Below are 26181 nucleotides of genomic sequence, written 5' to 3' on the forward strand. Positions count from 1 at the left end.
TATACTTTCAAACTAATCTCCATTTTATTCCTTGCTGAACCTCATGGCCCCATCCATCCTTCCTGAGCCCAGACCCCACAAGCCCAGAGTTGACAAGGAATATGGAGTCGTGGCAAGGATCCAGTCTGAGTGATTAGTGTTAGCCCTGGCAAATGGAATACACAGGTAGCAGCAGCTCATATCTCAACTACAAGTGTAATATTACATTTTACATAGATGGTTTAAATTAGTGGCAGAACAGTATTCAGTTTCTAGACACAAGTAATTACCAAATATATTAGTGTTCAACATTCAGTGCATTTCAACATAGATTCCACACTTTATTTCCAGATGTCATAATCACACAGTTTGATTAATTAATGGAAAATGGTCCCAGTAGCAGCAGAATTCCATGAATTTTGAACAGATTCCAGATTTCTGAAGAATTCCCATTTGCTTTTCTTTGCATTAGGTGGTTTTAAGAGGCTTGTATCAAAACTTGATCATTCAGTGATTTAAAAATCAATTTGATTGGGGGGGAAGAAGGCGGGAGAACAACAGGAGTTGGCATGCAAGAGTCGGGCAACACAAGCTACAGTGAGACATACAAGGCAACAGGGGCTGCAGGCCAGCACCTTGCATTTTGATTTGCTTTGCTGCCCACTCACAGGCTGTATTTAAATCCTTCCAGATCCAATGGCTTCTTGGAGCTAAATAGGAACTTACTACAATGAATGCAGCACCATGGAAGTAGTGAGCCTATGCATGGTACAAAGCAAAGTAGTGAAGGCCAACTGAGTAGTCAGCTGTCTTTTCATCCCCAAAATTAATCAAGGTCTCTGGCAAAGTGGTTAGGTGGCTGATCAGTGAAAACTCCTGGATAAAACTGGCTTTGAACTGATTCTTTACAATTTTGGACAAACAAGTGTAGTGATGTTAACAGATCCATTGGGCTCTCTTCCCAGTCCCCATTCCAGCTTCTTAATCTATCCAGGAGCATTACCATCACTATCTCTGTGCTGAAAGCTGTGGAAAGACAACAGGAGCACAGGCAATCCCTGCTAAAGATTCGGGGAAATGCAGGTCCCTCTCCCACTCGTCTGTCCCAATGTTATAAACCTGCACAACACTTGTCACGTTGTTTAAGTGCCAATTATAACCTCCCACCACATAGATCTTTCTATGTAATACACAGCAACCTGCTTCAGACTGGCCTGTCCTCATTGGACTGACACTGGTCCACTGGTCATTCTCAGGGATATAATACTCAACAGCCAGGACATCAAAGCAGTGGTCAACATGGTCCATCCGGCCACCCAAAGCATAGATCCTCCCATTTGCCCCGACCATTGAGTGAAGCACCCGCGGCTCATTCATTGAAGCCTTTTGTTCCCAGAGATCTGTTTCAGGATTATAACAGTGAAGAGATTTCTTATCTTCAATGGTGATACCATACCCTCCAGAGATGTAGAGCTTGCCCCCACTGGATGTCCCTGCATGTCCCCATGTCCGCCGTTTCAAGCAACATACATTGGTCCATTCATTGCGTCGTGGGGAATAACACTCTACTGTGGAGAGGCTCCCAGAAAGGTTACGCCCCCCAGTGGCGAACAGCATCCCTTGCAGCACATCCAGCTGGAACTGAATGCGAGCCTCCTGCATGGCACAAATGCGCAGCCAATGACTGAGATGCGGGTCATAGCGGAAACAACAGCTGACTGCCCCTTCGCCGCTGCGGTACTGCAAGTGCTGACCTCCCACCACGTACACAAAATTGTCCAAGACAGCTACACAGGCGTGGCTGCAGCCTATCTCCATCTCGGGCCACTCCGAGAACTGACGGGCATTCCCATCTGCAAGAACAAAGACTTTGCGGCTGACTGTCCTGTTGTTGTCAGTGTAGGGAGTGCCACCGAAGGCAACTAGGGAGAGGGTATCTGAGCGGATCATAGTTCGGCTGCACTGCATCTCATGCTGTCGAAATGGCAGAATTTGGTAGTTAAAGGCTTCCAACAAGTACTGACGACACATGGGATCGTCCAGCATTAAGCTTTGTGTCTGGACGCTATCCACTAGCTCAGTGGACTTCATCAAAGGGAAGCGGATGTGGCAGAGGACCAGGCTGGCATTAGCTAGTCGCGTCTCATCATACTGCAACCACCTGATGGCAGCACGGAATAGGTCAACTTCACTGCAGTTCTTCAGCTTGTTGCTTTTCAGGAAGAAGACAAGGCGCTCGAGGGGAAGGTGCAGGAAATCCTCCTCCTCTGCAATTTGTAAGAAATGAGCAAAGGTAAAGGCATCCACTGACTCTTTCAGGGAGGTGAGGCTGAAAGTGGTGGCCATCTGGCCAATGTTGAGGCAAGTCTCCACGCTCATGGCCGACTTTAGGAACTGCTCACACAATTCAACCACAGGCGTGATCTGCAGGAAGACAGCAGCTCCCAGCACGTCTTGTACGCAGTCAAGGTCCAATGTCACCTCAGCACTGTATGCAAAATCAATGATGTGTCTCAGACCCCTGGCAGACACCCCTTTCAACTCAATGACATCTTGGCCCATTTCCCGCATTCCCCCTGTGAACATCGCCCTGGGAAGAAACAGATCCAAAAATGAACCAAACACATAGCAGATGGATGATCATGACATTAACACTTTACTCAATGTAGAGTTTGCTGTGAATAAATCAACTGCTTCATTTTTATATAACAATTCAATTCAGAACATCACAAATCTCTCCCAAGTCTTTCCTGCTCCAAGAACAATCAGTTTCTCAAATCCCTCCATTTAACTGTGGAAACTCATCCCTAGAACCATCCTAGTGAACCTCTTAAACCTGAAAGTTGATTTTCTCCGGCTGTAGGGGTAACCAGCAATTTGTAAGGTTTTGGTTTGACTTCACTCTTTTTCTACTTAAACCTATTTATGAAGCCTAGCATCCCTTCTTAACTTCCCTTATCAGCTAGCATTTCCACCTTTAACAATGACCAAAAATGTCTCTTTCCTCTGCTTCATGTTGTCTCAGCCTATCTAAATTATTTTCCTGAAGTGCAGAATTTCACAGTTTCTGATATTAAAATGTACCTTCAGTCCATTTTATTAGTCCTTTATTTTTAGTTCATTCACAGGATGTGGATGTCATGGGCAATTCTAACACTTATCGTCTATCCCTGATCTGAGGCTGTTAAGGTCACACACATTAGTCAGTCTGATGTCCCAATCAAGCATCCTGGGTATGGATGGTAAATTTTCTTCCTTGATGGTGGGTTTTTATAATAATCTTGTAGTTTTCTCATTACTGAGATGAGCTTTCTTTTTACTTAATTAATTAAACTTAAAGCTCCCAACTCAATGATGGGATTTAAACTTGTATCTCTGAAACTATGGTTCAAGAACACTGGCTGTTAAAGCATTAGCAACCACTGTTGTGTTGAAATGTGCCTGTATCCCATTTTAGCACTTTGCCATCAATTAACAAATTATACTCTCTATCTTCAAGCCAAAGCAATTTAAACATAAAAATTTAAGACCAATCACAGGTGATTAAAATTTCCTACCATTCACCATCTCCTTTCCGACAGCCTCTACCACTGCCCCCCGATATACGTGTTTCTATTTTTGAAGTAAGTTGCCTCTGTTGTACTTATTCAAATGCCTCTGAAAAATCAATATATAATAGGCATCTATTACATAACCTTCATCATTCTCTTCTATTGGTTTAAAGAACATAATTTGTGCTCAAATTATTTATGCTCAATTCTCAAAAAATTGATTTAATCTTTGAGGAATTTTATTTTAATTATTTCATGTTGGATCGACATTGCTTTTCATTTTAATGCCATCCATCATTAGTTTATTTTTATTCCTCCTACACTTTCCCACCCGCACCAGACAGCACGAAGGCTTAATGCCAATTGCTGGGAAGGAAAAGGAGCTGAACCAGACACATTCCTTCCATGGCCTCAGCTTAAGTATTTGACCCAGAAGCTGGGTCAGCACTAAATTTCCTCTGGAAATATTTCTTATAATAATCAATACCTCTATTTCTTGCTTCAACTCATATTCTTCTGTTGAAACATATCTGTAGAACTCTCTTCCACAGCATACCCTCAATGGCCACCTTGTTAAGTACCTCTTACAGCTAATGTGACCAACTAAGTGAGTCTTAGTGGCTTTCTGCTGTTGTAGCCCATCCATTACAAGGTTTGACTTATTGTGCGTTCAGAGATGCTCTTCTGCACACCACTGTTGTAACACAGTTATTTGAGTTACTGTCGCCTTCCCGCCAGCTTGCATCAGTCTGGCCATTGTCCCATGGGCTCTGATTAACAAGGCACTGTCGTCCAAAAAACTGCCACTTGCTGAATGTTCTTTTGAGTTTCTGAGATACTCAAACCACCCCCTCAGGCACCAACAATCATTCCGCGGCCAAAGTCACTTAGATCACATTTCTGTAGCAACCCACACGAGATGCTGATGGAACTCAGCAGGTCGGGCAGCATCTATGGAATTGAATAAACAGTTGTTGTTTCGGGCTGAGACCCTCTCAGCATTCTGTGTGTGTTGCTCCGAATTTCCAACACCTGTGTTTATAGATCATATTTCTTCCCCAATCTGATGTTTAGTCTGAACAACAACTGAACCTCTTAACCATGTCTGCATGTTTTTAGTCACTGATTTGCTACCACATGATTGGCTGATTAGGTATTTGCATTAATGAGCAGGTGTACATACACCTAATGAAATGGCTACTGTGTAAATATCATAATGCAATCTATCCAAAGTAGAGTAATCTGTTTGCTCTCAGAAAACCTCTTCTCTTACCAACTAAATTTAGCAACCGTGAAAGGCATTGCAACTTAATAAAGCACCCCAATATGTCCTCCTGTTTAACTCATGTCATTGGATATGTAAGAATGAGATTTGAGGTCAGTAAGTGATATTGCACCCAGACTGACAGGGAAATAGAATGAGACCTGCTGTCGACTGTGAGCAAGATCAGAGTTGGGGTCTGAATGCCTGGTATTGTGATGATTTTGATGCTCACTAGGATTTCACATTGAAGTCTTGACAGAAGGAATATATTTGCAGAGCACTGGTACTTTGTAATTTAGTTTTATCCAATGAATCACAGAGGAGTCAGTACTGCGGCGCAGAAGATTCGCTTGTCAACTCAGTTCCCATTCATGCCAGTTTATATTGAATGATTCACTGTTTACCTCATTGCCAAAATTTGTATTATCAACAAATGTTTAAATACTGTTCCCTACATCCAAGTCCGTGATGTTAAAATATAACAAGAAAAGCAACAGGGCAATTTGGCAGTTACATTTGACAAGAAGATCCTTTTAAAATCAAGTTCAGTGGGCAAAATGTTTCTCTTTCAACTGATTCCAAGCCCACACCATCAGGTTCAGGAACAGTTACTACCCTTCAACCATCGCAGCGTGGATAACTTCACTCACCTCAGCTCTGAACTGATTCCACAACCTACAGACTCACTTTCAAGGAGTCTACAACTCATGTTCTCAGTATTTTTTTACATTTTTAAAATTTGCAATTTAACTTATTTTGCACTTTCTTCCTATAGATGCTGCCTGGCCTGCTGCGTTCACCAGCAACTTTGATGTGTATTTTGCACTTTGTTGTTTGTTGGTCTTTGTGTGTAGTTTTTTTTGTTGATTCCATTGTATTTCTCTGTTCTACTGTGAATGCCTGTGAGAAAATGAATATCAAGGTAGTATACAGTGACAGACTAACTTTGATAATAAATGTACATTGAACTTTGAACTTTTATTTGGCAGCCTTCACTATGATGTGGAAGCCGATCCACTAACCCCCTGCTTATATCACATCTCTTGCACCAGTTGTTCACAGGATGTGGATATGACTGATAATACCAGCACCTATTGTCCATCCTCAACTGCCCTGAATCCCAGCAGTATAAAGAAACGATTAAACAGGTGGGATACAAAGCATCTCGGCCACCTACATTTAAGAATGCTTACAAAAAAATGAGAGCACAAACCAAGGTATCTCCATTATTTGAAAATAATTCTGCAACAGTCTGCAACGTTAAAGATGCCACATAAACATAATTTGCCGGGCTGTTTTAGATTAACTAACAGAACAGAAAAATCCAAAATGATTATATTATTGATTGCTGTCCACCACCACTTTACAATATATTGTCCACCCACTGCATATAACCCATGCCCATGCACATCAACACAAACCCATCCTGGAGCTTCTATCCAAAATGCCTGAATGAATTGGATAACAAGAGTCACAACTGTCTTTGCAATCAAAGATCTAGATCAGAGGTTCCCACCCTGGTGTCCACGCACCCCTCGGATAAAGGTTGGGAATCCCTGATCTAGATCAAAGAGCCAGGACCATAAAGTTAAATGCAAAGAACTTAGAACAACAAAGAAATCAAGGCTGTGGATTTTGCTATGAAGTAAGAAGTTGAAACAAAAGCTCAGTCAACATTTGAGATTAGATTATGGCATGGGTCAAGGAGGAGATTGGGAACTGGAGTGATACTGAAGGTAAATGTAGAGGGAGCTATATAATCACAAAGAGGGGAAACAATATCTGATGCAGGATGAGGTGGCCTGTTTCTATATTCTAACATATGGATGTCTGACAAGTATTCACGGGGAGGAAATAAGCGCAAGATGCAAAACAACAGATTACATGATTGACATCCTTTCTAAATCTCATCAGCATACACTTTGTAGCTGTAATATACATCTTCACAATGCAGCAACAACTTTTCACAGCCTGAGGAAACCATGGTTTCAAAGATCACTCCAGAGATTTCCTGGTGTTCCAGACTAATTCCTATCCTCCAACCAATATATTTTTTAAAAAATCATTTGGCCACTGTGATTGGTGGAAGCTTGCTGTACACTAACTGCTAAAACACTTCTTACCTTAATTATTCTTCAAAGGCACTTCAATGGCTGTAAATGCTACGCTGGCCAGTGAAAACTGCAATATAAATGTGAACCCATCTTTCAACTTGAAGAGTACCTCACCATCCCTGTGACCTCTTTTTCACAGTAGGAATAACACTGGGTGGACCAGATCCTCATTCTTAATGACTCCGATCATGGAACCACTGGAGGAATTCAGCATGAGAACTATAGTTAGGAGGAATGAGGGGATCGCATCAAAACATACACAACCAAATCTTGCTGCATTGTCCCATGGTCTCCATGCGGCCACATTTATCAAGTCCAAGGGCAGAGGAATCATTTTATTGACATGAAGCATCCAGACTCTATCGAAGCAGGCTCCATACTAACAGGATCTCAGGCAACATCCTGATATCTTCGATGGTCAGCAAAGCTGTGAATATCAACAACCTGATGGCATGAACATTGACTTCTCAAACTTTCGCTAATGCCCCACCTCCCCCTCGTACCCCATCCATTATTTATTTATATACACACATTCTTTTTCTCTCTCTCCTTTTTCTCCCTCTGTCCCTCTCACTGTACCCCTTGCCCATCCTCTGGGCTTCCCCCCCTTCCCCTTTTCTTTCTCCCTGGGCCTCCAGTCCCATAATCCTCTCGTATCCCTTTTGCCAATCACCTGTCCAGCTCTTGGCTCCATCCCTCCCCCTCCTGTCTTCTCCTATCATTTCGGATCTCCCCCTCCCCCTCTCAAATCTCTTACTAACTCTTCCTTCAGTTAGTCCTGACGAAGGGTCTCAGCCCGAAACGTCGACTGTACCTCTTCCTAGAGATGCTGCCTGGCCTGCTGCGTTCACCAGCAACTTTTGTGTGTGCTGCTTGAAATTCCAGCATCTGCAGATTTCCTCATGTTTGCGTTTTTAACATCAATACTTTTTAAATATCTGTTTTATAAGTAGAAATAATTTAAAATATTAAACTGAAATAATTCAAAATGGAACTTAACTTCAACATTGCTTCTTCTTTACATCTTCATTGATGTAGACGGAGCTATATAATTCCCACGATAAATGCTGGGGAATCACAGCAAAACTGGTTTGACTACTGAACTCCTTGTGGAGTTGTACGTATTGGGAACACCAATTCTATCGGTAAGTTTGGGATTTCCACATTTGAAATCCCAGACCAGCTCCCAATTAAATGGGTAAATGCAGGTGGTTTCAGAGTTGATGCTGAGAGACTGGAGGATCTGGAATCAGGGGCCATAATCTTGGACATACAAGCCTGACCTGCAGTAAAACATCTTTAAGCAAAAGGGCCCATCACTGTGTAAAACAGTGGGAACCACTGACCAATCTCACGTAAAGAACAACAGTCTCTCCTTAAGGCAGGGGTTCCCAACCTTAATTTATGCCATAGGCGCCCTAACGTTAATCAAGGGATCCATGGACCCCAGGTTGGCAACCTCTGCCTTGAGAGATAAACCGAGAGCCCACCCCAACTCAGAATGAGGGATGTGGCACTTCCAACAATTACACCTTAAGAATAAAGGACAAGTTGACTCTCAATCACCAACTCCTAGCACCAATACCAATCTCCCCCCACCATAAAATAAAATGAAAAGGGGAATGGGACTTCATCCCACACCCCTACAAACACAGAATGTGGTATGAAATGAGACTCATTAGAATGAAGGATAGGGTGACCTCCTTCCCCGACTCACTCCAGAATGACGGATGGGGCAACCCACAACCTACCGCCAATCTCTTCATCACCTTACACTCCCCAAGAGTGAGGGATGGAATCCCAGCCATCCCGCTTTCTGAGGGCTTTGTTCTCCCCAGAATGAGTCCTACCTTACCCTTCTTCACCTCATTCCATGAATCCCAAAATTCCCTTCCTCTTCCCATGGAATGAGGGACAGTGCCCTACCCTTCTTCCTCTCTCATAGAATGAGGGACAGGATGTCAGCCCTTCTCCTCGTCCTCCCAGCCACAGAATGAGGAATGGAACCCCACTTTCACACATCTGCAACAAGGAACAGGATCCCCCCAGGGGGCTGGGACCCTGCCAGCTCTACGGAGCCTGCTCAGCACCCATTCCCTGGTAAACACACAGCAAGCTGAAGTGATGCAGGGAACTCACCGGAAATAGTCACTGCAGGCGGCCAACACTGCGCGGTGTACCCGAAATATCACCGCATTCACCATTAGCACCACGTCCAGGAGCTGCTCGTGGGCTCGGAGTGCCGACAGGCCCTGCAGGAGGCTGGCACTGTGCCCTGGGGCTGAGAAGGTGTGACGCAGGGCACATCTCTTCGCAGCTATGCTGTGGGGACAAAGAGAGAGCAAGGAGGCAGAGCATCAGTGAGCAAGGCCAGTCCTCACCTTCGCACTCCAACTAGGGCCTGGAATCTTCTTAAATCCACTGCACCTCACCCTGAGGTGATTCTAGGGGAAGTGAGGGGTAGGACTGAGAAATGGAGAAGTTAGGCATGAGGAAGAAGAGTGAAGAGGTAGAGATGGATGGATGAACAAAATAACATAAGAACTAGGAGTAGACCATTTCGCTTTTCAACCAGAGCAAGGCTCCTCTTCTTCATCAACATCATTTTCCTGACCTACTCCTTTCATTTCCAGAAATCTGTCAATTCTCAGTTTTCAATCCAACCAATAACCTGATACTGCAGGATAGAGAATTCCAAAGATTTAACACCATCTCAATAAAGAAACTTCTCTTAATTTCAATCCTGATTATTTGAGGCTGCGACTCGTGGTGCTATACTCCTTATGCAGAGGATAGCATCTCCCCATCTATCATGTTGAGTCTTTTGTATCTTCCAAATTCTAAAGAAAGGAGGCATAATTTGCACACTCACTCCACACAAACAATTGATTTGCATCTTGGGAAACAGTGGGGTGAATCTTTCCAGCACATCCTTTCTCAAGAGTATGTCATTTTCCAGATAAGGTGGCCAAAAGACCTAATATTCCAGACGTGGTCTCACAGGGACCCTTTAAAATAAGACAATTTTCATACTTGCAATGAGACAAACATATACCATGTTTGCGTGTTAGCTTCAGTTATTTACGTGGGGCAGGGTGGGGAGCAAGGAGTTGCAGGCACGGGGTCAGAGATGCCCTTCGCGTTGGGTGAAGGGGAGGGAGAGCGCTAATCTAGAGGCAGTCACAGACAAGAATGTGTCTTTAGAGGGGTGAGGGTGAGGGTGAGGGTGAGGGTGGGGGGGGGCATGCTTGAGGCAGGCAGGTGGTATGGGCTGACAGCAAGGTTGCAAGAGGTGGGGGGGGTTAGAATCAGATTAGCTGGATGACAGGAGAGCGAGTGAGGTGTGGGGAGGTGGAGTGGGGTGATGGGTAGTGGAACAAACTGACAGGAAGGTGCAACACACATCAAAGTTGCTGGTGAACGCAGCAGGCCAGGCAGCATCTATAGGAAGAGGCGCAGTCGACGTTTCAGGCCGAGACCCTTCGTCAGGTGCAGTGAGTTGACAGAAGAATGAAGTAGGATGATGGGGAGAGGAATGGTGAAGAATTGGGTGATACAGTGGTGGGGCCATAGAATGACGAGTGGGGAAAAGAGGAGGGGTGGGGTGATGGGGAAGGGGGGGTGGGGTGATGGGGAGGGGAGGGGAGGGGTGGGGTGATGGGGTGAGGTGAGGTGATGGGGAGGGGGGAGGAGAGGGGGAGGGGAGGGGGAGAGGGGGGAGGAGAGGGGGAGGGGAGGGGAGGAGGAGAGGGGGAGGGGGAGGGGGAGGAGGGGGAGGGGAGAGGGGAGGGGGAGGGGAGGGGGGAGGGGGAGGGGAGGGGGAGGAGGGGGAGGGGAGGGGAGGGGGAGGAGGGGGGAGGGGAGGGGAGGGGGGAGGAGGGGGGAGGGGAGGGGGAGGGGAGGGGGAGGAGAGGGGGAGGGGGAGGAGAGGGGGAGGGGAGGAGAGGGGGAGGGGAGGAGAGGGGGAGGGGGAGGGGGAGGGGGAGGGGGAGGAGAGGGGGAGGGGAGGGGGGAGGAGAGGGGGAGGGGAGGGGGGAGGAGAGGGGGAGGGGGGGGGGAGGGGGAGGGGAGGGGGAGGGGAGGGGAGGGGGAGGGGAGGGGAGGGGGAGGGGGAGGGGAGGGGGAGGGGAGGGGAGGGGAGGGGGAGGGGAGGGGAGGGGAGGGGAGGGGGAGGGGAAGGAGGAGGGGGAGAGGAGGAGGGGGAGGGGAGGAGGGGAGGGGAGGAGGGGGAGAGGGGAGGGGAGGGGAGGAGGGGGGGAGGGGAGGGGAGGGGAGGAGGGGGGGAGGGGAGGAGGGGGGAGGGGGGAGAGGGGGCAGGAGGGGGGAGAGGGGAGGGGGAGGGGGAGAAGGGGGGAGGGGAGGGGAAGGGGGAGAAGGGGGGAGGGGAGGGGGAGAAGGGGGGAGGGGAGGGGGAGCAGGGGGGAGGGGAGGGGGCGGGGGAGAAGGGGGAGGGGAGGGGGAGAAGGGGGAGGGGAGGGGGAGGGGGAGAAGGGGGAGGGGAGGGGGAGAAGGGGGAGGGGTGGCGTGATGGGAAGAGGTGTAGGTTGGGATGGGGAGATGGGCTTGGGATGGCCGGTTAGGTGAGGTGAACGGGCCACCGGCGCTGTTGTGTGAGGCGGCACAGGTGAGGAGGGAATCGGCACCGCTTCTCCCTTTGCTCGGGCCGCCGTCTAGATATCGGCCTCACGACGCTCCGCAATTTGTCCGCAAACCGCTGATTGCTCCTGGGGCCTGTGACGGGCTGAAGCCTCAGGCTCGCCTTTACCTGTTTCGCCGCACGGCTGGGGACTCGCCGCTGCCGGACTCAGCCATGTTATCCGGCGGGGTAGGGGTAGGGGTAGGGGTAGGGGGAGGGGGAGAGGCGGTGGCGGCGGCGGCGGCGCAGGGCGTGGCCTCATTCAGGCCCTACTACGTAGGGCGTGGCCATATAGGGATGGGGCAGGGCCGAGCGGGGAGAATGGGGCGGGGCCTAGCGGGGAGAATGGGGCGGGGCCGAGCGGAGAGAATGAGGCGGGGCCTAGCGGAGGGAATGGGGCGGGGCCGAGCGGGGAGAATGGGGGCGGGGCTATGTCCAGGCGGAGTAGCATTGTGGATCAGTGGGTCACTGCAGGGCTGAGGAGTAGACTGGGGCAAATGGTGTGGCATTACCCTAAATATTATTTCTCACAGCTAAAGTTAGAGAGGAATACTTATGCAGTTCCTCGGGATCAAGGGTGATTTTTTTCTTAGTCCTGATTATGGGTTTTCGTCCTGAGGGATTAACTCTCCCCATTCCTTGGACGCTGACTGACCAACTGAGTGTTTCCAACACAATGCTTTTACTTCAATATCCAGCTGTGCACTTTTGATTTTGGTTATTTGGTTATACCCTGATTTTGAGGGAGTTGTGGTAACTGATGAAAACCAATGTGGGAACTTCAGGCATTTCCTCAAACAGGTCTATAGGGTAGGTGGTTTTGAGGTGGTGTGCTCGATTCCCTGTTTTATAGAAGGCCTTCTTTGCCTGCTTTTGGATGCGTGGTCTTGCAGTTGCCATGCTGAATGCTTCTCCTCCACTTTAAGTAGTTTAATGGCCAAAGGTTCCTAGGAGCCAGTAGGGACATTGGATTTCTTCAAGAAAACCTTGAACATGTTGAATCTCTAATGCACATGTTAATGAATTAAACTACAAACAGGTTATTGAACCCATTGGCTCTGTGCAGGTGTTTGTGCCTCCCTCCCATTCTTCTCCATTTCATCTCAACACCAAACCATCTAAGGTCCTCCCTCTCTCTCTCTACACACAACTTCCTCTTCGAGGCATTTCTGTTATTTGTCCCCACCACTGTAGTTTGTCTTGTAAGATCTACAGCCTTTCTCCTTTATTGAGAGTGTGGCATTTTTGTCCCTGTAAGCAGTGTCCCCTATTAGTGATGGCTAGTTAGAAACATTTAAAATGATAAAAATAGAACAGAGAGTTCCGGAAGTGCAGAGCAGGCTGAGCAAGAATCGTAGGGGAAAAGGGCCTAATGTTTCAGATAAATATTCTTTCATCAGAGTTTGTACTGAAACTTATAAATGTTTCATTGTGTTTTTATTCAAGGAGAACCTCTCAGTTTCAGATGAAAAATCATCTATTAAAATATTAATTCTATTTCTCTCTCTACAGATGATACCTGACTGAGTATGTCCATCAATATTTTGTTTTAATTATCAAATAAGACTTTGTTATACAGTGGGAATCCACTCTTTTTCAGGCACGCAGTCTGTACTTTACCATTAAAGTCAATCCCTCATAGTTGGATCAATGGTCCATGATCGGCCTTTATCCTCCGCTGGCGTTTCACTGTGCTTCATTTTTGGAACTATATGAGCTTTCTTAGTGTCTTGGGTTATTTGTCAATCAGAATCGTTGCTCCCAGTGGGACTAATACCAGAGAGTGAGGTAGCAGATTGGGATTGGGTGGTAAGATATACACTCCAAAAGAAAAAGGTGCTTTGGATGTTAGAAATCTGAATCAAAAAATTGGAAATGATTGCATATTTTCCCCATTGAGCCAATTTTTGGTCCAGTTTACCTCCTTTCTATAGATCCTTAGGGCTTTGACTTGGATTGGACCGCCGTGGGAGCTTTTGCCAAATGTATTAGTTTATTTATTGAGATACAACATGGAATAGCCCCTTCTGGCACTTCGAGCCGCATTTAATCCTAGCTTAATCACGGGACAATTTATAATGACCAATTAACCTACTAACCGGTACGTCTTTGGACTGTGGGAGGAAACCGGAGCACCCGGAGGAAACCCATGTGGTCATGGGGAGAATGTAAAAATTTCTTACAGGCAGCAGCGGGAATTGAACCCTAGTCACCTGTACTACTGTAGAATATTGCGTGAACCACCATGCCTAAATAGTACATGAGATGCACCCTTGTCATTAATCTACCTTGTTACCTCCTCAAAGAATGTTATGATATATCTTAGCTATACCTCTCTTTAACCAGCGTGGATTTCACACCATACTAGGATAACAGTTCCTTAATTACTCATTCATTCACAGTCACACGCTCACTTTTATTACTCTCTCTCTCTCACACACACACACCATTCTCTCCCTTTCCCCATCCCCTCCCTCTCCCTACCCTTCTCCCTCTCCTTGTCCCCCTCATTTTCCCTCCCCTTCTCCTCCTCTGCCTCTCTTTCTTTCTCATAAACCTCTGCCTGTAGCGTCAGACCCAGTTCAATCTTCTATAGTTCAAGACCAAATACACCTGCCATGAACAGTTGGGTCATCTTATCCTAATTGAAACCCTGTTTTTCTGGGTTATCTTTTCAGTACTATGCTAAATCTAATTCAATTACGATCACCACTGCCAAAATACTTCTCCACGGATATATTCTCTCCCTGTCACTTTGTAAAGCTGAGGAATAGTGAGTCCACTGGTGGTCATCTTCTAAAATTCCATAGATCCTGAAAAGGATTTCACAGATTGGAAGGCAGCAAATGTAGCCCCTCTGCTTAAGAAAACTGGAAGGCATAAAACTGGAAATTACAGATTAGTTAGACTGATTTCAGTAGTAAATGCTGCAATCTATCACTGTACTAGGAAGGTGGTTACAGGACATTTAGAAAATAATTATGGGATTGGATGGACACAACATAAATTAATGAAAGGGAATTACTTTTGACAAATCCATTAAAGTATTTTTTGAGGCCGTAACAAGTAAAGGTGGTGGCTGTGCTGCATATGGAGTTTCAGAAGGCCTTCAATAAAATCTTACACAAAAGGCTATTAAATGGGCACGAGATTCAGCTGGAAAACTTGAGCAACGCACATAGGTTGCTGGGGGAGCTCAGCAAGTCAGGCAGCATCTATGGAGGGGGATAAATAGTCGATGTTTCAGGCCAAGACCCTTCATCAGGACTGGATTAGGGGTAATTTACTGGTATGGATTGAGATTGGTTAATGGGAATAAATGGATTATTTTCGCATTAGGAACGAGACATCTGGAGAGCACGCAATAGTGTCACAGCTGATCTAGTTTCCTGCCTTCAAAGTTCAAAGTAATTCATTACCAAGGCAGGTATCTGCCACCTTGAGATTTATTTTCTTGCAGGCATTCACAGTAGACCAAAGAAAATACTATAGAATCAGTGAAAAGCTACACATAAACAAATACCGGCTGAAAGAAATGAATGAACAAAAGAAAACTGTGCCAGTAAAGTAAATAAATAACTAAATAGATAGATAAATAAACAAATACAACAAACAAACACTGAGAACATGTTAGAGTCCTTGGAAGTGGGTCTATATGTTGCCTCTCTCTACTGCCTGCTGATGGTGTTTAGGGCAGTAGTGAATCTCCTTCATCTCTGGTGGTGTTCAGGGCTTCCTTCATCGTGTCATGCAGCTTCTGGGTGGAGACTCAGAAATAGAATGATTCCTCATTGCCGTGGCCAGTCAGGGTAGTTAGCCCCGAGCTGAGCCCCAAAACCTGGAGGACCGGTGGACCAGTCTTAGTCTGACTTCTACCCTTTGACCTATTTGGCATGGGTGACCCTGGCGAAAGCCAAAGCATAAAGCCCTGACTCCAGTCAGCATAGCCCTCCGGGTCACTGAGGCACGCAAGCCTCCAAAGCCTACAGCATGGGTGAGATCCTCTTGTCGGTCCACAGGTTGTTTCCCCCACTTTCTATAAGCTTCTCTGTTCTTGGGCATTGCTTTTTCCACACCAGACCTTCACCCCATACCCTCTGATCCCATTAAAATTTAAATGCTTGTCGCTCTCGAATTTGAACATAGTCACTAACGTTACCTCCATTGCTGTCTCGGGTGGAGAACTTAAAAGATTGATTATCCTCTGAGAGAATTTCCTCCTCATTTCTATCTTAAAAGAGTGACATTTAATAGGGAAATTATGCCTCGCAGTTCTGGATTGCTGGAGAATTTACTGGCAGTATTCACCAATCAATCCGTCGCAAAATTTATGCGGTCCAAAGGTCCTTCAGTGATGTTAACTATTTGGGTTAAATGGCTGGAGTCACTTAGCACTTTAGTGCACGGTGCTTATCTCTCGAAAACAAACTTACAAAAAATAGCAAAAATCGTAAAAATTGCCAATATTTACAACAAGATATCTACAAAAAAAACACAATAATAGCAACATACTTTGTCCAGTGTGAACTGGTGGCAGCCCTGATCTCTCTCTCCCACTGAGAGCAATGATTGCCCCTTGTTAGGCACCAGGACATACCACCTTTAATTACCCACAAGGTTAACTTAAGACTGCACATGAAATAGAATATGATACACCCCACAATGTAGGTACAATCATATCACAAAATAAACAGGAGTGTCTACCTTAACTAGAGGTAATCAATATATACTATTTACACATTTGCATTACCATAGAAATAGAATTTTCTACTGTGCATGGTGGGAAAGTCGCCATAAGGTCCAAACTGTGAGCATCAGCTCTGTTTAGGATAGGAATATACCGGTGAATATACCATGCACTCAGTGCATCGACAGCAGAATGACAAGCCAGTGTCTGTTTGTGTGTAAATGCACATATATAAGGAGTGTGTTTACCCAATGCTCTTTGTCACAAACGAGTACGTGCCCAACCAGCCAAACCTTTCTTCTTACATCAAACCCCTCATCACAGGAATCCCTGAAACTAACCTTCATTGTAGAGCCGGTAGGCATGCCCTTCCTTAATATTTTATAATTCTCAATAAAAAACAATCGCAAGAATAAACAATGCATGCCTTTCTGTTCTTACATCCATAGTCAAGGCTTTTAGTTCTGTTCTATAACATCCGTATACACAAATATCACTGTTGCCACTCTCGTCTCAAAGGTTTCAAGGTACGTTTAACGTCAGAGAAATGTATACAACATACGTCCTGAAATTCTTTTTCTTCGCAAACGTCCACGAAAACAGAGGAGTACCCCAAAGAATGAAAGACAGTTAAATGTTAGAACCCCAAGGCCCCCCCCAGCTTCCCCCTCCCATGCACAAGCAGCAGCAAAGCAATGACCCTCCCTCCCCCACCAGTAAAAGAAGCATCAGCACCCCCCAACGAGCACTCAAGAGCGCAGCAAAGCATCAACAAAGACACAGACTTGCAATACCCCAAAGACTACTCGTTCACCCGGTACTTCAGCATACCACAGGCTCTCTCTCTCCCTAATAATAACGTGACACCTGGGGTGGTACATCCTTTCTTAATTATGCAGACCAAAACTGCTTGCAGTACTCCAGTAAGCAAAGGAATCTCCTTGCCAGGGCTTTAATATGGTGACCAGAAATGGGTGCAATTGCTTCAGGTATTGCCTAACTCATGTTTTATGAGGTTGTACCAAGAAATATCTACACCACCCCCCACACCCCACACCAAACACCGCTACTTCATTATTTCCTGTCAGGTGTCAGTTATATTAGGTACACAGACACTCCTGTGCCTAACATTTCTTTATGGACCATCAATCAATCTATGTCATAGAGTCATGAAAAAGTACAGTACAATCACTGGCCCTTCAGCCTATCTAGTCCATGCCAACCCATTTATGCTGCCTTCTCCATCGACCTGCGGCGGGACCATAGCCTTTCATTCCCCTACCATCCATGTACCCATCTAAACTTCTCTTAAACTTTGAAAGCAAGCTTGCATGCACCACCTGCGCTGGCAGCTTGTTCCACACTTTCATGGCCCTCTGAGTGAAGACGTTTCACCTCATGTTCCCTTAAACATTTCGCCTTTCACTCTTAACCCATGACCTCTGGTTGTCGTCCCACTCAACCTCAGTGGAAAAAACCTCCTTGCATTTACTCTATCTATACCACTCATAATTTTGTATACCTCTATCAAATTTCATCTCAATCTTCTACATTTCAAGGAATAAAGTCCTAACCTATTCAATCTTTCCTTGTAACTCAGGTCCTCCAGACCCGGCAACACCCTCATCAATTTTCTCTGTGCTCTTTCAAACTTATTTACATCTTTCCTGTAGGCTGGTGACCAAAATTGCACCCAGTACTTCAAATGAAGCTACACCAATGTCTTACACAACTTCAACATAACGTTCCATCTCCTGTATTCAATACATTGATTTATGAAGGCCAATGTGCCAAAAGCTTTCTTTACGATCCGTATCTACCTGTGATGCCACTTTCAATGAATCATGGACCTGTATTCCCAGATCCCTTTGTTCTACCACACTCCTCAGTTCACTGTATCAGACCTGCCACAGTTACTCCTGCTGAAGTGACTTGTCTGCATTAAATTCCATCTACCATTCTTCAGCCTATTTTTCCAGCTGGTGCAGATCCCTCTGCAAGCCATGATAGCCTTCCTCACTGTCCACTACACCCCCAGTCTTGGTATCACCCACAAATTTCCTGATTCTGTTAGCCACATTATCACCCAGATCGTTGATATAGATGACAAACAACAATGGACCCAGCACTGATCCCTGTGGCACTCCTCTAGTAACAGGCCTCCAGTTAAAGAGGCAGACATCTATTACCAGTCTCTGGCTTCTCCCACAAAGCCAATATCTAATCTAATTTACTACCTCATCTCGAATGCCAAGTTACTGAGCATTCTTGTCCAAGCTACCGTGCAGGACCTTGTCAAAGGCCTTGCCAAAGTCCATGTAGACAATATCCACTGCCTTGCCTTCATCAATATTCCTGGTAACTTCCTTGAAAAGCTCTCTAAGATTGGTTAGACATGCTACCACAAACAAATCCATGCTGATCAATGCTAATCAGTCCATGTTTATCCAAATACTTAGATATCCGGTCCCTCAGAATACCTTGCAATAACTTTCCCATTAATAATGTCAGGCTCACTGGCCTATAATTTCCTGGTTTATTTTTAGACCCTCTCTTGAACAGTAGAATAACATTGGCTAAACTCCAAAACTCTGGAACCTCACCTGTCACCTAAGGATGATTTAGATATCTCTGCTAGGGCCCTGGAAATTCCTGCACTTGTCTCCCACAGGGTCCGAGGGAATACCTTGTCAGGGCCTGGGGATTTACCTCAGGGTAGCAAACACCTCCTCCTCTGTAATCTGTATAGAGTCCATGAAGTTGATACTGCTTTGCCTCACTTCTATGGATTCTCTGTGTGTCTCCTAAGTAAATACAGAAGCAAAAAAATATTTAAGTCTCCCCCATCTCTTCTGGCTTCACAAATGGATTACCGTTCTGACCTTCCAGAGGACCAATTTTGGCTCTTGCAATCCTTTTGCTCTGAACATATCTGCAGAATCCCTTGGGAGTCTCCTTCACCTTGTCTGCTAGGGCAACCTCATGCCTTCTTTTAGTCCTCCTGATTTCTTTACGTGTTCCCTTGCATTTCTTATACTCCACAAGCACCTCATTTGTTCCTACCTACCTATACTTGCTTTGCACCTTCTTTTTTTCTTAACCAGGGCCTCAATATCACTTTATACCTAAGGTTCCCCACACCTGTTGTCTTTACCTTTTATTCTGACAGGCACATACAAGCTTTGTACTCCCAAAATTTCACTTTTGAAGGCTTCCCACTTACCAAGTACCCCTTTGCCAGAAAACAGCCTGTCCCCATCCACACTTGCCAGATCATTTCTGATGCCATCAAAATTGGCCTTTCTCCAATTTACAATCTCAAGCTGTGAAATAAATCTATCTTTTTGCATATTTACTCTAAAACTAATTGCACAGTGATCACTGGACGCAAAGTGTTCACCTACACAAACTTCTGTCACCTGCCCTGTCTCATTCTCTAATAGCAGATCAGGTATCGCACACTCTGTCATTGGGACTTCTACATACTGATTAAGGAAACTTCCTGAACATATCAGACTAACTCTATCCCATTTTGTGTGTGTTGCTCGGATTTCCAGCATCTGCAGACTTTCTCTTGTTTCTATTCCATCTAATCTTTTTACAATCAACATGTGGAAAGTTAAAATCACCTCCTATAATGACCTTATGTCTCTTACAACAGTTTGCAATCTGTCTGCAAATTTGTTCCTCTAAATCTGTTGGAAAGTTATGTGGTCCGTAATACAGCCCCATTAATCTGGTCATAACTTTCTTATTTCTCAGTTCCACCCATAACGCCTCACTAGTCGAGTTCTCCAGTCTGCCCTGACGGAGCACTGCCGTGACTTTTTCCCTGAATAGTAACACCATCCCTCCTCTTTTTAATCCCTCCTGCTCTGTCACATCTAAAACAACTGAACCCCAGAATACTGAGCTGCCAGTCTTGCCCCTCCTGCAACCAAGTCTCACTAAGCTATCTTATGTATCTATATTTAGTGGCTTTTCATTTACATTTGTTGTATTTTTTTCCTTGATGCTGTCAGAGGATGATACTGAAATTCTGGTTCTGTGGTTTGTGGTTTCGACTGTAGTTCCTGGTCGCTCCTTTTCCTGTTGATATTCCGGGTGACTTTGGATCGGGGCGGCCCACAGATAATAAACTAAATATGGACCCTTTCGATTTTGCATTTTAATTTCTGTGTTTTCACTCATTGCTTCTTGTTGCCATTTGCGCAATTTGGTTTTTTTTTGCACGTGGGGTGTGGGCCAGATTGGCTGATTTTTTTTTCTTTGAACATTTTCCATGGTTTTCTTTGTTTTGTGGCTGTCTTTGGGAAGACGAATCTCAGGGTTGTATACTGCAAACATACTTTCCTAATAATCGTACTTTGAATCCTTTGATCATTACCTGTATTATGTAGAATACGAATAGATACAGTGATCGATTAGGAAAGTATGCTGGATTGCTGAGTTCAAGAGCCGTGAGGTAACATTACAGCTATGTAAGACCTCAGTTAGACCTCACTTGGAGTACTGTGTTCAGTTCTGGTCGCCTCACCACAGGAAGGATGTTAATATTATTGAGAGAGTGCAGAGGAGATTCACAAGGATGTTGCCTGGACTGGAGAGCATGCCTTATGAGAATAGGTTGAGTGAACTTGGCCTTTTCTCCTTGGAGCGACGGAGGATGAGAGGTGACCTGGAAGAGGTGTATAAGATGATGAGAGGCATTGATCATGTGGATAGCCAGAGGCCTTTTCCCAGGGCTAAAATGGCTAATACGAGGGGGCACAGTTTTAAGGTGCTTGGAAGTAGGGTCGGGGGGATGTCGGGGTAAGTTTTTCACACAGAGAGGTGGGTGTGAGGAATGCACTGCTGGCGGCAGTGGTAGAGGCAGATACAACAGGGTCTTTTTAAGAGACTCTTAGATAGGTACATGGAGCTTAGAAAGATAGAGGGCTATGCGGTAGGGAAATTCTAGGCAGCTTCTAGAGTAGGTTACAAGATCGGCACAACATTGTGGGCCGAAGGGCCTGTAATGTGCTGCAGGTTTCTATGTTTCTATTAAGTTTTAGATAGGTACATGGAGCTTATTATGGTAGGGAAATTCTAGGCAGCTTCTAGAGTAGGTCACATGGTCAGCACAACATTGTGGGCCGAGGGGTCTGTAATGTGCTGTAGATTTCTATGTCTCTAAGCTTCAAAAGGCTGATTGGGGAAAGTTTAAAGAAATAAGTAATCAAGTATTTTGCAATTCTGTAATCAGAATTGCAGAGTATTGAAATCAGGATATGATCTTTAATGTGAGAAGATTGTAAGAGGGATAATGAGCTGCCTTAACGACTACCATCCAGTAGCACTCACACCTATGCTGATGAGGTGCTTTGAGAGGTTGGTTATGGCTAGAATTAACTCCTGTCTCAGCAAGGATCTGGATCACCACCATAGGTCTATGGTGGAGGCGATCTCACTGGCTCTTCGAGCAGTCTCGGACACCTGGATGATACAAATAGTTATGTCAGGATACAGTTTATTGACCACAGCTCAGCATTTAGCACAATCTGTCCTACAGTTCTGATCAAAAAGTTCCAGACCCTGGGCCTCCGTAGCTCTCTCTACAACTGGATCTTTGATTTCGTAACAACAATGTGTTTGGATCAGAAATAATGTCTCCACCACGATGACAATCAACACCGGCGCACCCCAGGGAAGTGTAGTCAGCTCACTGCTCTATTTTCTCTACCCCCCATGACCACGTGGCTAAGCAGACCTCAAATGCTATCTGTAAATTTTCTGATGATACAACCATTGTTGGCAGAATTTCAGATGGTGACGAGAACAAGATATATCAGCTAGCTGAGAGGTGCTGAGACAACAACCTTGTATTCAACGTCTGTAAGACCCAAGAACTGATTGTGGAAAGAGCAAGATGAGAGAACGCACACCAGAACTCAGAGGGATCAGAAGTGGAGAGAGTGAGTAAATTTCAAATTTCTGGGTGTCAATATCTCTGAGGATCTGACCTGGACCCAACATTGAGATGCAGCAACAAATAAGGCACGATAGCAGCTATATTTCATTAGGAGTTTGAGGTGATTTTGTATGTCCTCAAAGTATGTAAAGATACTCACAAATTTCTACAGATGTTCCACAGAGAGCATTCCAATTGATTACATTATCGTCTGGTTTGGGAGGGATGTATTATTGCACAGGATTGAAATAATCTGCAGTGATTTGTAAACTTAGTCTGTTCCATCATGGGCTCTTATCTCCGTACTACCTAGCGTCCATCATTAAGGACCCCCATCACTCAGGTCATGCCTTGTTCTCATTGCTACCATCAGGAAGGAGGTACAGAAGCCTGAAGGCACACATGCAGTGATTTGGGAACAGCTTATTCCACTCTGCCTCTGATTTCTGAATGGATATCAAACTCATGAACACTATCTCACTACTTTTTTTATTATATATTAGGTAATTAAATAAGTAGTGCAAAAATAGGCAGGGGATATGGAAATGAAAGTGGGTGAAGCGGAGTCAGAGGACCAGAGGCCATGGCAGGACAAGCCACTGCATGGGATGTCCCATCGCCAGATATCAGAGATGGCTGACATAGGAAAATCCTGCCAATGACTGGAAATGGCAGGGCTGGGGGACAGCACAGAGATGTTCACGGTGACACAAGAACAGACGCTGAGCACAAGAGCAATAGAAGCAGGGGTCTATCACATCAGACAAGACCCGAGATGCAGACTCTGCAAAGAATCCGCTGAAACCATCCAGCACATAGTGGCAGGGTGCAAGATGCAGGCAGGGACAGCATACACTGAGTTACAGGAATTGTGTACAGGAACATCTGCACTGAGTATGGATTGGACGCTCCCAAGTCCAAATGGGAAACATCCAAGAAGGTTGTGGAGAACGACAGAGCTAAGGTCCTGTGGGACTTCCAAATACAGACTGATAAACAGGTACTGGCCAACCAACCAGACATAATACTGGACAAGGAACAGAAGAAAGCAAAAGTAATAGATGTGGAAACCTTGAATGACAGTAACGTCTGGAAGAAAAAATACGAGAAACTGGAAAAATACCAGGGCTTGAAAGAGCAGATAGAAAAGATGTGGAAGGTTAAAGCTGCAGTAATCCCAGTGATGATAAGGGCATTTGAGGCTGTGACACCTGGACTGGGAGAAGGGCTCCAACAAGCATCAGGGACAACGTCTGAGATCTCGGTCCAGAAAAGCACACTACTAGGAACGGCAAGGATACTGAGCTGAACCCTCATGCTCCCAGGCCTCTGGTAGAGGACCTGAGATTGAGAGAAAAATACACATACACTCCACCCATAAGGGGTGAGAAAAATTAATTATGTGATTTATTTTCCTCACCCATTATGGGTTATATAAAAAATATATATAGACACAGACACAAAGACACATATATATAATGTAGTTCACATGTTTTTTTTATTACGTGCTGTATTATATTGTACAGCTGCTGCAAAGACAACAAATTTCACAGCACATGCCAATGATACTAAACCTGATTCTGACATCAGCAACAATAAGTACACCAAGGAAAGGGAATAAAGCTAGAAAGAAATGAAGCCATGAAACAAGAATGTGGGGAAGCAATAGAACACAATAATAGGGCAGTTAGAATGTTAAAGAGGATACACAGTTTTCAAAAATTGAGTTATAAAGATGCAAGCAATTCTAAGAAAAACAGTTCACAAAGTAAAACAGGAATATTGAAGAAAGTTTCGCGACTCTAGGAATACTTGCACCAATTGATAAGAGTTTGGAAAATGATGTAAACAATGAATGGTATCAGCAGGGAAATTGGGTCTCCAGTGCTACGTGATGGGGAGAGAGCTGCAGCACTGAATTTAGAGAAATCAGAAATACGCGTGCATACTTCTGTTAAAGTACACCGTCCTGATAATATAAGTGATGAAAGCAAGGAGAAGAGGGGAAACATTATTAGCAAACTTGTAAACATTAGGGAAGCATGAGAGACAGATGGAAATTTTGTGGCTACATTAAACCATGATGGAATTGGATAGTGTTCTTAGAAAAGGCAAAAGAAAAAATCCCCTGGGAGGGATCAGATAAGTTACGATACATTATCTAATTTGAGTGAGAAAGAAAAGGAAGTTATTTAATCATGTATGGGGAGCAAGAAAGTCTTCCTAAAGGATAGAAAGAAGCAATCATAATTCCAATATGTAAACCAGGCAAAAATCCTAACATCCAGCAAGTTATAGACCAGGGGTCGGCAACCTTTTTGCCTCTGTGGGCTGGATCGCATATTAATGAGTGCACGGCGGGCCAGATAAATGCCATAAAAAACCTGAAATATGGGAAATATCCATTTAAGTACATCTAGTTATGTTTTGCCTCAAATTAATGAATAACACGTGCTAGAAAATCATTTGTGCTTAACCAAGGATGCCAATTAGTAATCAAAGAACCCAGTTTAGTTGCAATTTATTTCAATCAAGGCATCTTTTGAATCTATTAAAAGGACACAAAGAATCTTTAAACATAAAACGTATGAACATGATGCATTGAATGGTGGTAAATTAAGTATAATTTTTAAAAATGTTAATGCAAACAGTCGACAAATCAATGTGAAACTTGATGCTGTTTGTTGTAATCTCGTGTCCAAGTGTATTGGAAATTTCGGCACTCAGTGTCTACCTTCCTGTGTTTTGAATTCATTACCATTGGATTTTTTTCCTTCGATTTTATTTCAAAACGCGAGTTATTCAACAAGTATTGTAGCACATGTAAATATCTGGACATTTAGCGTGGATTTCTTGTTAAAACACAGTGACGCTACGTCTGTTTACAAATTTGAATGATCCCATCTGAAAACCTGTGCTTGCACAGAGAGTATCTAATACATATTAATAAGGCAGTCTGCCTTCCCGTCATTCGTATATACCAGGGTTTGGTTTGGAACAAAATGGAACTTGGGGCCAGTGTAACGAGATGCAATGCATGTCCATCAGTGTGGTCATGTGAAATACTCAGAAAAAGGAAAAATCGCTCGCGGGCCGGAGAAGCATAGTATCCCAATATTTGCTCGCGGGCTGGTCAAAATACCTTCATGGGCTGGATCTGGCCCGCAGGCCGTAGGTTGCCTACCCCTGTTATAGACTGTTGTGTATGTGGCCTGTTTACACAACAATGTTATTAATAAAAATGCTGGAGATGGGAGCTAAGTTTCATGGTTCTTTACTGGCAGAATCCAAACTCGGCACACACATACAGATCAATACGTGCCTAATAGCGCATTCAACAACGTGTTACTAAAGCATAAATTAGTCCCTTATTATACTGTAGACTATACAGTACACTCCTCCCCTTTTATTTTATCAACTGTTTTTTTTTACTGGGGCACTATGCTAAACAAATATGTTTACCCTTAACATGCAAATGCCTACCATTGGTTTACTTAGTAACTTAATAATATCAAATTATAACAAGCTTTTTTTTTACTTTTGGTCTAAGACCCATTTATAACTCAAGTCTCTGCGGGGGAGGAGTCTTCTCTGCCTCTCCGGGTAACGTCTATCAAAAGGAAAGAAAAGGAAAGGTACGTCGCATCCGGAGTTTCTCTGTTTAGCAGACGATTTCCCTCCACAGCTCTCTGACGTGGTGGGGAACTGCGTACGAGGCAAGTTACAGCAGTGGTTTGCCATTGCCTTCTGTTGGGTGAGTTTCCAAAGAGATCACCAGCTCATAACCCAGTACTGATGGAAAGTGTTCAGGGGAGCCGGCTGGATTTGAACTTGGGACCTTTCGTCCCAAAGTCCGACGCTGATGCCACTACGCCACCAGCCGAGTCTTCTGTCAATAAGCTTGTTTGTTTTAATACAGATTTCCATATAAAAGTCATGAAAAGTTGACCTCTGAGCATATGGAGTTAAGAAGATGTGCGCCTCCAACTTGCTAAGAGTT

The 26181-nt window shown here is 44.6% G+C and overlaps 1 protein-coding gene across 5 annotated transcripts; it reads right to left on the minus strand.

Moving 5' to 3' along the window:
* Positions 1-188: 188 nt before the first annotated feature.
* On the minus strand, positions 189-11783 carry klhl26 (kelch-like family member 26). Of its 5 annotated transcripts, XM_063032200.1 has the most exons (4): positions 9048-9756; positions 5445-5694; positions 3537-3636; positions 189-2569 (listed from the first exon to the last, which is right to left on the minus strand). In XM_063032200.1, the coding sequence occupies exon 4, from the start codon at positions 2563-2565 to the stop codon at positions 988-990; it is 1578 nt and encodes a 525-aa protein (XP_062888270.1). In that variant the 5' UTR covers positions 2566-2569; positions 3537-3636; positions 5445-5694; positions 9048-9756; the 3' UTR covers positions 189-987. The 5 variants fall into 5 exon arrangements, with proteins under 5 accessions (XP_062888270.1, XP_062888267.1, XP_062888266.1 ...); XM_063032197.1 differs by lacking the exons at positions 3537-3636; positions 5445-5694 and adding an exon at positions 11674-11783 and having other exon boundaries at positions 9048-9230; XM_063032196.1 differs by lacking the exons at positions 3537-3636; positions 5445-5694 and adding an exon at positions 9781-10449 and having other exon boundaries at positions 9048-9230.
* Positions 11784-26181: the final 14398 nt, after the last annotated feature.

The sequence above is a fragment of the Mobula hypostoma genome, chromosome 24 (assembly GCF_963921235.1).
Source record: "Mobula hypostoma chromosome 24, sMobHyp1.1, whole genome shotgun sequence".
NCBI lineage: Eukaryota > Metazoa > Chordata > Chondrichthyes > Myliobatiformes > Myliobatidae > Mobula > Mobula hypostoma.